Raw genomic sequence first — 12,540 nt, forward strand, 5'->3', positions numbered from 1 at the left:
GCGCGGGGAACAAAGGCGCTGCTGGGCCGCGCCAAGGGGGCGCCCGGGGGCCGCGGGGCGGGTGCTGGGGCCTCGGGTGCTGCCTCCGCAACCCGATCGCGGAGGCCCGCGGTGTTTTTCGGGGGGGGCGAGATGTGGGGAGATTCTGGAGTGGGGGGGCGTCCACACAAAGCGGGAGTCTGGAAAAATAGGCCGTCCAGGTGCGGAGAGGCAGCGCCCCAATGCCGGCTGCACGGTTCGCCCGGCCGGGATCCGCGACCTGGAGAGGTTCTGCGCGGAATGAAGAGCGCGCCCTGGGGGAGGGGGTGGGGGTCCCGGACCCCTGCGCCTCCTGCTGGCTGTGGGCGTCCCAGCGCGCCCAAGAGGGGCGAGGGCGAGGTAGGATGGGGTGAGGCGGAAGCCAGACTCGGGTTGCTGTAGACCCTGGTGGTGGACTCCACCGCCTGCCTGGGACCCGCGAGGGGAGAGGGAGAAGAGCCCCAGCCCTCACTGCTATCTCCTCTGCCCTGCAGGAGAATGGCCACGTGAAAACCAATGGAGACTTGTCCCCCAAGGGGGAGGGGGAGTCGCCCCCCCTGGACGGAACAGATGAAGCAGCTGGGGCCACTGGCGATGCCATCGAGCCAGCACCCCCTAGCCAGGGAGCTGAAGCCAAGGGAGAGGTCCCCCCCAAGGAGACCCCCAAGAAGAAGAAGAAATTCTCTTTCAAGAAGCCTTTCAAATTGAGCGGCCTGTCCTTCAAGAGAAATCGGAAGGAGGGTGGGGGTGATTCTTCTGCCTCCTCGCCCACAGAGGAAGAGCAGGAGCAGGGGGAGATCAGCGCCTGCAGCGACGAGGGCACTGCCCAGGAAGGGAAAACTGCTGCCACCCCTGACAGCCAGGAGCCCCAAGCCAAGGGGGCAGAGGCTAGTGCTGCTTCCAAGGGAGGAGACACAGAAGAGGAGGCAGGGCCCCAGGCTGCAGAGCCGTCCACTCCCTCTGGGCCAGAGAGTGGCCCTGCCTCTGCCAGCGCTGAGCAGATCGAGTAGCTGGGTGGGGGCAGGTGGGTGATCTCTAAGCTGCCAAAAACTGTGCTGTCCTTGTGAGGTCACTGCCTGGACCTGGTGCCCTGGCTGCCTTCCTGTGCCCAGAAAGGGGCTTGTTGCCCTCTCCCAGCCACGTCCCCCTCCTCTCCCTCCTGTGGATTCTCCTATCAGCCATCTGGTCTTCCTCTCAAGGCCAGTTGAAGATGATCCCCTGCGGTTTCCCAAGTTAGGTTAGTGATGTGAAATGCTCCTGTCCCCACCCTCCCTGTCCCCACTCCTACCCAAGGCAATTGCTGGTTTTCTTCCCAATTCTTTTCCCAAGTAGGTTTTGTTTCTCCTACTCTCCAAACCCCTGAGCCAGAAGTGGGGTGCTCCCAAACCCTGAGTTTCCAGCCTTCCCCCTGTTGAGTTTAGTCTCTTGTGCTGTGCCTAGTGGCACCTGGGCTGGGGAGGACATTGCCCCCGTCTAGGTTTTTATAAATGTCTTACTCAAGTTCAAACCTCCAGCTTGTGAATCAACTGTCTCTTTTCTGACCTGGTAAGCAAGTATTAGGCTTGGGGTGGGAGGGAGGTCTGTAATGTGAAACAACTTCTGTCTTTTTCTCCCGGTGTTGTAAATAACTTTTAATGGCCAAAACCCCAGATTTGTACTTTTTGTTTTTTTTTCTAATTGCTAAAACCATTTTCTTCCACCTGGATTTACTGTAACATTTGGAAAAGGAATAAATGTTGCCCCTTTAGTGGTGCTTTCATGAGTGGTCTGGGGTAGGGCAAGGAGACTAGAAACCTCAAGTGTGGAGACAGGTAAGTTCTAGGTCTTCTGTGGATATGGTTACCCAAAAGGGACACAAGACATGACAGGGAAGTTCCGACCAGCTGGGAAACAAGCTCAGGAGGGTGTAGAAATGTGCCATTTTATTACAAAGTCTCACAAAAATGAAAGTATCTCAAAAAGGAAGCTAGACTAATAAAACCTCTGCCTGCAGAATTGGGGGGAGATGGGGCAGTGAGAGTTTCTCAGCTCACCTGAGACCAGTGGGAAGGTATAAACAAAACCAATCTAAAAAATGTCTGATGTTACCTAAGCCTGAAAAGAACAAGGGTCCCAGAAGACCCAACCCCCCCTTCTAGAAAGCTTAATAAGGGCAATCTTTCCTAAGCAGGCACTTGGCATTCAGGATTTTTGTCTTACAGTTGTACTCAAGACCTGTACCCTGTACGGTTCAGAACTAAGACCTGGGGAAGGACAGGCAAGGCAGCTGCTGGAAGACTCCCCCCGACCCTCTTGCCCTGGGCTCTGGTCCCTGGTTCCTATCTAGTCCCTGGGGACATTATATTTAATATATTTTTTTATATAAATACACAGAGAAATAGAAAATATAAAATCTGAGGGATTGGGGAAACGTGAGAAACTTTGTGCAGATCTTGCTCAGGCCAACTTGACCTCCTCTTTGATCCTGTGGAAAGAACAGAAACTGGCATGAGATAACCCACCCCAGAAGCCTTGATTTCCACAGGGCCACCCAGGTGACTATGGGCTAAAGCCTCCTAGCTCTGCCTAGGACTGCAGAGATACAGACTGGTCCCTGAAAGGCCTTTGTAAGCAGGACCAGCTGTCCCAGTGCCTTCCCTCTCAAGAGTGATGGGACAAAAGGGGGTGATGCTCCAGTGTCAGAGAAAGGGCCAGCTCCTTCCTCACCCTTTGGCTTCTGGCTTCTCCTCCTTGGTTTTCTCCTCTTCTGTAACTTCTAGAACATAGAGTGCAGGGATGGTTAGGGCCTCATCTGAAAAGACCCAGGGAGTCTTACCTGGAAACCCCTTCCCCAACATTACCGCTCACAGACCATAGAAAAGTCCATCCCAGTCCTCCCAGAGCACAGCTGAAAACAAACAGGTTAGACCAGTTTCCCAGCCTCCTTCAGTCAGAACCCAGTAGGCGGGGGCAGCCCCCTGGGAAACTGGGGTGAAGTGCTGGGAAAAGGTCTTGGGTGGTATGTGAAAGCCAGGCTTAATCACCCAGTAGTTTTATGGTTTTGTGGGCCACACCATTTCTGGGAGCCACTGAAAGGCCCCAGGGTGCCCAGTCCTGGCCCAATCCAAACCCACCTTTCTTCTCTTCTGGATCTTTTTCTTTTTCGTCTTCTGTTTTGACTCTTTTGGCTTTTTTGAAATTAGAAGAATTCTTTCGACCACCTTCTCCTTCCTCATCTGAATCAGAGAATTCTTCTTCACAGGCAATTCGTTTATCAGAAGAGCAGACTGGGAGGCAGTGGATAGAAAATATTTGTGAGTGAACAGAGGCCTGTTTTATCTCAGGATCTGTGTCCAAGAGACTGTGTGGACTGGGTGGATAGCTCAGTGATAAAGTATCTAGTATGTGCAAAAGCCATGGGTTTCACCCCCGGTACCTCCCACTCCCCAAATACACCAGGGAATGATACCAAGACAGGGAAGGGAGGAAACTCAACTTGTTTCTCAACAGCTTGTAGCAGCTTGGGGGAAATGAGAACAGTGGAAGAAGTTTGAGCTGCCTAATGAGTGGGAAGGTCTTACTAGAAATGCGTTTGTCGGGGTCTTCTTCGTCCTCATCACCACTCTCCTCTGGGATGGCATCCTCAGGTATCGCCTGCATTTGAACCCCAGGTGCATGGGGCAGCATTCTCAAGTTCTCAAAGAGCCGCTGTCTGTATTAACAGGAGAGACTGCTTAGAGACAAACCAGAGCCTGGAATGTTCAATCAAGGAGGCTGGCAATATACTCACTTGATCTTTTCCAGGTACTCATTAGTGTTCTGGTTAGTCATATTGGAAGGACTGATGTGAAGCTTGAAATCTGGTCCAAAGTATTCAAAGTAGTCATTGTACGGCAGCTCTGAGGGGGTAAAGGAGAGGAGAATCAAGAGACCTAGCCACCATGGGAACCAAGGAAGAGCAATTAGGGTTTCTGAGACCATTTACCCACCTACAAAAGCAGAATGCCTCTAAGACATTCTAGGGCAAGACTTAGGTGCCTACAGAATTTTATTTGGTCTTTTTGAGGCAGGGCTTCTTTGTAGCCCCAGCTGGCCTGGAACACACTATGTGGACCAGGCTAGCCTCAATCTCACAGAGACCCTCCTGCCTCTGCGTCCCGAGTGTTGGGATTAAAGGTGTGTACCATGCCAGGCTTATAACACCATTTCTCTATTGTAGGAGAGGAAGTACCAGGTACCTAGTAGAGACCACTAAGCAATGCTCATCAAGAGCACTTCTTTTCACTAACCAGGTTATCCTACAGAACAGAAATCCCAAACCTCCAAATAATCACCCATAATGTCCAGACCAAAAATAGAGGGAAAGAAGAGTAGGGAAAAAACTGATGGCTACAGTCTGCCAATGACAAGAGGAATAACCAGTGTGAGAGGAAGAAAGGTCTTTTTAAAGAGGTTGTAACAAAGGTCACATGGACTTCAGCGCCCACCCTGCCCAACCTGGGCTAGGAGCTAATACCATTAGGGATCTCGGTGTCCAGGGCAACAGCTGTTTCATATGTCCAGCACCGGGCAACATTGCGAATGGTGTAACCACCTCCTCCCAGCATCAGCATAGGCAAGTTGAAGCTCTTGACAAATTCCACACACTTGGCATGCCCTTTGGAAAGAAAAGGGGTGCTAGTTTACGGGGAGCTGGCAGACCCTGCCCATCCATGCTTGTGCTACCCAGTCTCACCTTTGATGGTCAGATTGAAGCAACCTAACCGATCCCCAGACAGGGAATCTGAGCCACACTGTAAGACCACTGCACTCGGCTGGAACATCTCCATTACTTTGGACATGACCTAAAAAGATAACACCCTGGTCACCACCAAACTCAAGAAACGCCATGTGAGGTTCGGGGGTGGAAAGAGTAGGTGCAGCACTTTCCTCTGTTTCATCACCCATTCCTCCCTTTCCATTCTTCCTCATGCTGTACGGGAGACAAAAGAGATTTCCAATTTGAATGGATCTGTCAAGATACTTGTTGCTGTAATAACTGAACCTGGAATGGCCTTCCTGTTAATTCCCTTATCTTTTCCTTCTTTCACTGCAAGCTCCTGTGCCACTTCCTCTAGGAAGCTTCCCAACCTTCAGCTGCATCTGCTCAACTCATCTGGCCTTGCAGACTTTGAACCTTGTAAGGAGGTGATTTTTTTTTTCGGTCTTTTTGAGGCAGGGTCTCCCTGTAGCCCCAGCTGGCCTGGAACTCACAGAGATCCGCCTGCCTCTGCCTCCCAAGTGCTGGGATTAAAGGCTTGTACCACCACGCCTTGCTAGGAGGTAATTTAAAAAAAAAAAATTGTTATTTTTTATTTTATTTTATGTGTATGCGTATATTGCCTGCACATAGGTAAGTGCACCCGTGTCATACAATGCCGGAGGAGGTCAGAAGAGGCTGTCAGATCCCCTGGGACTGGAGTTACGGACAGTTGTTAGCTGCCATGTGGGTGATGGGATTTGAACCTGGGTCTTCTGCAAGAACAGCCAGTATTCTTAACTGCTGAGCCATCTCTCCTGCCCTGGAGGCGATTTATTCCTGTATATTTTATTTTCATAACTAAGCATCTTATGTTACTCAGGAGACTGTAACTCAAACCTTTACTACTAGGCACATAGTAGACATTTGTTTGCTAAGTGAACGCCTAACGTATGTTATACTCTATGAACATTTTTTCACTGCTTATTTCTAAGTAAACACTTAATACCTCAGCATGGCATTCAAGGTTTCTTTTGTACAGACCCTAACAGTAGTTTTTTAAAATGTGGATTCAACAACCATCTCCTACCACCACTTTCTGATTCTCCCACACACTGTGATGACCTACCTACCATTCAGTTCATACTGGCACCTCTACAAGTTTCTGCTGATATTCCCTGTCCAATGCCATCCCTTCAGCTTCCACCTCTTCACCTGGGTACCGCTTCACTTTCAAATTCAAGCTCAAGTCCCCCAACACCCCCCAAAGCATCCTTGACTACTTTCTCCCTAGCCTAGGCAGTTGTCTCCTCTATTCTCCTCTCTAAAACACAGGTTCCAGGCTAACCTGCCCAATGACTCCAACCCGCCTTCCTGCAGGGCCTTTCCAGGATCTCTGGACAGGGGTTTCCCAGGCAAAGCCCGTATGCAGAGACTAAATAAACCCCGAATTCAAATTCTTCCAATGTGCAAACAGGAGTAAAAGGCAGCAAGAACCATAAAAACCCAGGAACAGAACATGAAGAGAATTTAACAATCCCCTCGCAGCTGACTCCCATGGAGACTGACAACTGCTCCTCCACATCTGCTCAGCCTCTTCCATCTTTCTTTAGAGTATACTCTGCTTGCTAAATAAACTTATGCTTAAATTGCCAAACAAAAAATAAAGCCAACCAGCACTGACCACAAGCTGTTGGGTAAGTATATGTCCGCCTCCCCCAATCATGCAAAGATCATGCCTTAAATATTCTTGTATTGAGCAGAGAGACACACTCACAGGTATCAACAAACTATGTGAATGATTTCATTTCCCACGTAACAGTCAAGGTTGGAAACACTTCTTGTTTCCCAATTAGCCATAGGAAAGATCTTTCAGGCACGGTGGGTGCTTTGCCATCTTTTCCATAAACCAATCCCAATAATAGCTCAAGAGGGTGAATAAAGTCACTTACCGGCTTGAAAATGGCCTCATAGGACTCATCATCAATCCCATCGCGGAGTGGGTAGTTAACAGCATAATACTTGCCTTTGCCAGCCCCAATATCCTAATCAAAAGGGACAGTAAAATAAAATTGAAAGATAAAACTAGAGGGAAATCCTAAGGAAAGAAACAGTGGTTTAAGAGAGACAAGCTGAGCCCCGCTCACATCTCTAAAATACACCACTAAGCCTGCACTGGGCCCAAGGGTTCTTTATGGAGGCAGAGAGTGAATCGTCTACCCCACAGCACAAGATTTCTGCTTTTGGTCTGAGGTTTCTACCTCAGACGAGGTAGATGGACCAGTATTGGAAGAAAGATTTTTCTAACTAACTTCAGAATAGTAAAAGCTCACATATTCTAAAGTTTGCCATATCAAGCCCGGCATAATAGCACATGGTTTTAATCCCAGCACTCAGGAGGCAGAGGCAGGTGGATCTCTGTGAGTTCAAGGCCAGCCTGGTCTACATAGTGAGTTCCAGGCCAGCTTGGGCTACAGGGAGACCCTGTCTCAAAATGACCAATACTAATATAATTAGTACCACTTTTTACCTCAGGGTTCCTGGCATGGCAATTTACATCTTACTGTATTCATGCTAACAGAAGCAAATGGAGTAGCTTCAGCAGGGGAACATGTTCATTAATTGTTCTATATAAAATTCTAAGTTTCAGGACTAGAAAGTTTGCCGGTGGTTAAGAGCACTGGCTGCTCTTGCAGAGGACCTAGGTTCAATTCCCAGCACCCACATGGCAGCTAACAATCACCTGTAGTTCCAGGGGAATCTGACGCTCTCTCTGGCCTCTGTGGGCATTACAAAACATGGATGCGCTTATTACACGCAGGCAATACACTCATATACATATACATACATACACACACACATTTAACATATGGCCAAGGGGTAAGATGACCTAAAGAAATGAAGAATCCTTGAGATGGTTCCTAAGAGTCCTAATTCCTCACTCCAAATTCAAATATTGATATACTGAAGGTGAGGTGGATGGTCCTTAAAGGGAGTTCTCACCCGTAGGTCACCAGTTCCTGGGAAGTACTCTCCATATTTATGAAAGGACACAGTCATGACCCGGTCTGTGGTATAGAAGGCCTCTTCCACACCGTCACCATGATGAATATCGATGTCAATATACAGCACCCTTTGGTGATACCTAGAATCAGAAGGTGGTCAGGAGTCTGGGGATTCTTGGGATGGGACGCGCCAAGGGCGCCAGGTCCCAGCTTACCAGGCTAGCTGCCTCCCTCAGGTATCTCTAAGCACCAGAGACGTGGAAAATGGCTGAAGGAAGGTGGAAGAGCAGCCGGTGTCTCCAGAGGCCTGACCAAGCTGACCAAGTCCGATCTTCCTACTCTACAGCCAGGGTCAACTCCAGCCACACAGGGATACTCTGGAGGCAGGATCTGAGCAGCACCTGCCCCTGATCTTGCCGTGGGCTCAGATCAAACCAAGACCCCGTCAAGGAGAGGATGGCCAGAGACACTCATGGAACATACCCTAACCAGCATACCATAAGAAAAGCAAACTAGGGAGGCAAGCCCAAGGGGAAAGGGAAGTGGGAACCTGGCCTAAGGTGCTCCTCCAAGACACAAGGCCAAGCAGGCATACTTTAGCAATTCCAGGATGGCCAAGACGATATCATTGACATAACAGAAGCCAGATGCTTCAGACTTCTTTGCATGATGTAGGCCTCCAGCCCAATTCACAGCGATGTCCGTCTGCTGCTTATTAAGTTTCACAGCACTTGCTAGGTGTGGAAAGAGAACATAAGACTGTTACTAAAGTCCCCCTTTCCTTCAAGAAGCCCAAAGAAGCCTTTTCATTGACTTCTAGAAGCTGTATTCCACAGTATAAACTATACTAACTCATAAACCAACCCACTTCTCATTCTAATAGGGAATAAAAATGAATCTCCGCCTGCCTCTGCCCCCCAAGTGTTGGGATTAAGGCATGGACCACCATACCCAGCCCATCTTTTATTTTATATAAAGAAACATCTTTTACAAAAAATAACTTTTTAAAAATTTTTTGTGTATTTCTTTCTTTCTTTTTTTGTCCTTTTGAAACAGGGTCTCCCCTGTAGCCCCAGCTGGCCTGAAACTCGTTATGTTGACCAGGCTGGGCTCAAACTGACAGAGATCTGCCTGTCCTGTCTCTCAAGTGCTGGAATTCACTATGTAGACCAGGCTGGCCTTGAACTCACAGAGATCTGTCCTCAGATGTCCCTCAGTGCAAGTTCATCCACTGGGTTTAGTCAGCCTATTTAGAGTCCCTCCCTTTAAGATCAGCTCTTCCCCACCCAGCAGTAATCAGCTGCCAGTAATTCTTTGACTAAGATTGGGGCCTGCTGCTCATTTTCACAGTTCTGTGCTAGGTGAATCTATTTTTTTTTTTTTTTTTTGTCTTTTTGAGACAGGGTCTCCCTGTAGCTCCAGCTGTCCTGGAACTTACTATGCAGACCAGGCTGGCCTTGAACTCACAGAGATGCACCTGCCTCTGGGATTAAAGGTGTGCACCACCATGCCCAGCTTATTTAATTTTTATTTTATGTGTATGAGTGTATTGCCTGCATGTATGTGAGTGCACCCATGTAGTACAATGCCGTGGAGGTCAGAAGAAGGCTTCAGATTCCCCTGGAACTGGAGTTAAGGATGGTTTGTAGCCGCCATGTGGGTGCTGGGGATCGAACCCAGGTCCTCTGCAAAAACAGTCAGTGCTCTTAACTGCTGAGCCGTCTCTCCAGCCCTGAATCTAGTTTTTAATTATTTATTTTTATTTTATGTGTATGAGGGTAAGTGAACCTGTGTTGTGCAGTGCCCAGGGATGTCAGAAGGCACTGGATATCCTGGAGCTGGAGTTAGACATTTGCCAGCTGCCATGTGGGTGCTGGGAATCAAACCCAAGTCCTCTGCAAGAGCAGCCAATACTCTTAACTGCTAAGCCATCTCTCCAGCTTCAATCTTTACGAAAAGAATTCTCAAACCAAGGATGATAACCCATTAGTAAGCACTAAAACTGACTTAGTGGGCCATATATATATATTTTTTTTCCTGGAGCTGAGGACTGAACCCAGTGCCTTTCACTTGCTAGGGAAGCACTCTACCACTGAGCTAAATCCCCAACCGCCAAACATGAAACAGAGTAAAAAAATATATATATATCAAAGTAACAGTAAGGGTAATTGTTCTTTTGTGCAAACTTTGGTGTCACAGTAAATGAATCAGAATGTGTGGGTGTGCTTGTATGTAGCACATACATACTTGTGTATCCTGGAATGCATTTGTAAAAATATTTCTTTTTTTTCTTTTCTTTTCTTTGGTCTTTTTGAGACAGGGTCTTCCTGTAGCCCCAGTTGGTCTGGAACTCACTATGTAGATCAGGCTGGCCTTGAACTTACAGAGATCCCCATATCTCTGAGCGCTGGGATTAAAGGCATGTGCCACTACCCTTGGCTGGCTGTAAAAATATTTCTTGTTGTGGGACACAGCCAAAAAAAATTGGGAAAGATACTAAAGATAGGGCTGATTCAAAGGAGAGACAAATCCCCATCTCTGTGCATGAGGGTGGTGGTAACTTCATGAAGGCTTGGAGCAGCCCACATGATCCAGCAAGACCAACTTTATCAAGGTAGGTGCATAACATGCAGTAATAATTAGAAAGCACACTGCAGAATACAACACACAAGAAATTTTAAGCCAGCCGTGGTGGCACATGACCATAATCAAGGAGGAGGTGGAGACCCGGTTGAGTCCGGGTCACATGAGTTCTAGGTCATCCCAGGCTAGTGTGACACCTACCTCAAAAACAACAAAGGGCCGGGCGTGGTGGTGCACACCTTTAAACCCAGCGCTCTGGAGGCAGAGGCAGGTGGATCTCTGAGTTCAAAGCCTACAAAGTGAGTGCTAGGACAGCTAGGGCTACAGGGAGACCCTGTCTAAAAAGACCCAAAAAAAAACAAAAAAAAAACAAAAACAAAAAAAAACAATAAAGGACAAGCCAGGGTGGCACACACCTTTAATCCCAGCACTTAAGAGGCAGAGGTAGGCGGATCTCTGTGAATTCAAGGCCAGCCTGGTCTACATAGTGACTTCCAGACTAGCTAGGCTATAGGGAGACCCTGTCATAGAGAAAAAGGGATAAATACACAAACACTGAAATAGAAACAGTAATCTACAGTGTGAATCTCCCTGGGTTTGTGTCTTTATTTTCCAAAATTCTATTAGGAGGGAGTTAGATACAATAATCATAGGAAAATGAATACAGCCATGTACTACGTAATGTTTTAGCCAGCAAGAGACCACATATCTAATAGTGTTCTCATAAGATTACCACAGAGCTGAAAAAAGATTTTGGTGTGTTTTTTTTTTGAGGCAGAATTTTGGTGTGTTGGCCTTGAACTGGTCTACATAGCAAGCTCCAGGCCAGCTGAGGCTACAGGGAGACCCTTCTGAAAAAGACCAAAAAATAAATAAATAAATTTACTATAGGCAGTACTCAGGAGGCAGAGACAGGTGATCTCTGTCAGTTCGAGCCAGCCTGGTCTACATACCCAGTTCCAGGCCAGCCAGTGCAACTCAGATTCTGTCTCCAAAAAAAAAAAGTAATAAAGAACAGTCTTATACCAGCAGCCTCATACATCATGTTTACTGCATCTCTTGATTGCATTATTTTTTTTTTTCTGGTATTTGATTTAATCACACACTACTTTATTCACAAAGGCCCTGGGGGCCAATAGGCTATACCATATGTGTAATATACAACCTAGATAATTAATAGGCTATATCATCTAGACACAACCTAGATAACAGGCTATAAAATTTAGATTTATCTATTCTCTATGAATGTTTACATAACAAAACTGAGTAACATTCTCAAAAATGTGATGTGTGGCTACATTTAAGAATTTAAGAGTAGCTGGGCTGGTGGCACACACCTTTGATTCCAGCATTTGGAAGGCAGAGGCAGGTGGATCTCTGTGAGATGGAGGCCAGCCTGATCTACATAGTGAGTTGCAGGCAGCTAGGGCTACAGGGAGACCCTGTCTCAAAACAACCAAAAAGAGTTTAGAGTAATCCTAAAGTTAACCCAAAAGTTACAAGTGGAGATAACTTGTGAGGAGTATTTAGGACCTCTGAACTTAATTACCATGATTTTTCATAAGATACAGATTTGACACTCCCATTTTATAGCACTTTGTTGTCCACAAATTGCTTTTACACAGTGTCTCATCAACCCCTTTACATCTGCAGGGAATCCCTACATATAAACCTTCTGGCAGGAGAGGGCAGTTAAAGGCACCTGTCAGAGCCGGGCATGGTGGTGCACACCTGCAGTCCCAACACTTGGGAGACAGAGGCAGGCGGATCTCTGTGAGTTCAAGGCCAGCCTGGTCTACATAGTGAGTTCCCGGACAGCTAGGGCTACAGGGAGACCCTGTCTCAAAAAGACAAAAAAAAAAAAAAAAGACATCTGTCAGAACTGTGTTAGAGATGTAAAGTAAAAAGCCACAGGACCATTCCCAAATGGTCACAGGACAGTACCACCAGGATTTAGCCTAAAAGGCAGACCTCACTACAGGAATCCAGCACAGCCCTTGAGGAGGGATTTAGTTTCCTTACCCACAGAGCCACCAGTAGACAACTGGCAGAACTCAAACAGGCCATCAAATACGGGACAGTCCTCACCAACGTTGACTTGAAAGAAATGAACAGAAGATTAGTTTCCACAGTTTCTTTCAGCTTTTGTTTAGATATTTATGAGCTGATGGAAAAAAAAAAAAAAAAAAAAAAACCCACGAACAATTTAGATTCAGA

General features: G+C 47.2%; 2 protein-coding genes across 2 annotated transcripts in view; one reads left to right on the forward strand and one right to left on the reverse strand.

The window, feature by feature from the left end:
* Positions 1–221: 221 nt before the first annotated feature.
* Marcksl1 (MARCKS like 1) lies at positions 222–1,765 on the forward strand. The gene is made up of 2 exons (XM_029570869.1): positions 222–378; positions 421–1,765. Exons 1-2 carry the CDS (start codon positions 222–224, stop codon positions 1,026–1,028), a joined length of 765 nt encoding a protein of 254 aa, XP_029426729.1. The 3' UTR covers positions 1,029–1,765.
* Positions 1,766–1,914: 149 nt separating this feature from the next.
* The window catches only part of Hdac1 (histone deacetylase 1), a 38,626-nt gene continuing 28,000 nt past the window's right edge, over positions 1,915–12,540 (reverse strand). Inside the window, exons 4-14 of the mRNA XM_008847957.3 lie at positions 12,346–12,420; positions 8,336–8,474; positions 7,739–7,880; positions 6,688–6,780; positions 4,733–4,841; positions 4,514–4,654; positions 3,788–3,896; positions 3,579–3,709; positions 3,132–3,284; positions 2,725–2,773; positions 1,915–2,482 (exon numbers count right to left, since the gene is read on the reverse strand). Of these exons, the coding sequence (XP_008846179.1) occupies positions 2,455–2,482; positions 2,725–2,773; positions 3,132–3,284; positions 3,579–3,709; positions 3,788–3,896; positions 4,514–4,654; positions 4,733–4,841; positions 6,688–6,780; positions 7,739–7,880; positions 8,336–8,474; positions 12,346–12,420 (1,169 nt within the window). The 3' untranslated portion in view covers positions 1,915–2,454. The remainder of the gene's footprint in view (positions 2,483–2,724; positions 2,774–3,131; positions 3,285–3,578; positions 3,710–3,787; positions 3,897–4,513; positions 4,655–4,732; positions 4,842–6,687; positions 6,781–7,738; positions 7,881–8,335; positions 8,475–12,345; positions 12,421–12,540) is intronic.

The sequence above is a fragment of the Nannospalax galili genome, unplaced genomic scaffold, assembly GCF_000622305.1.
Source record: "Nannospalax galili isolate Female #2095 unplaced genomic scaffold, S.galili_v1.0 scaffold111, whole genome shotgun sequence".
NCBI lineage: Eukaryota > Metazoa > Chordata > Mammalia > Rodentia > Spalacidae > Nannospalax > Nannospalax galili.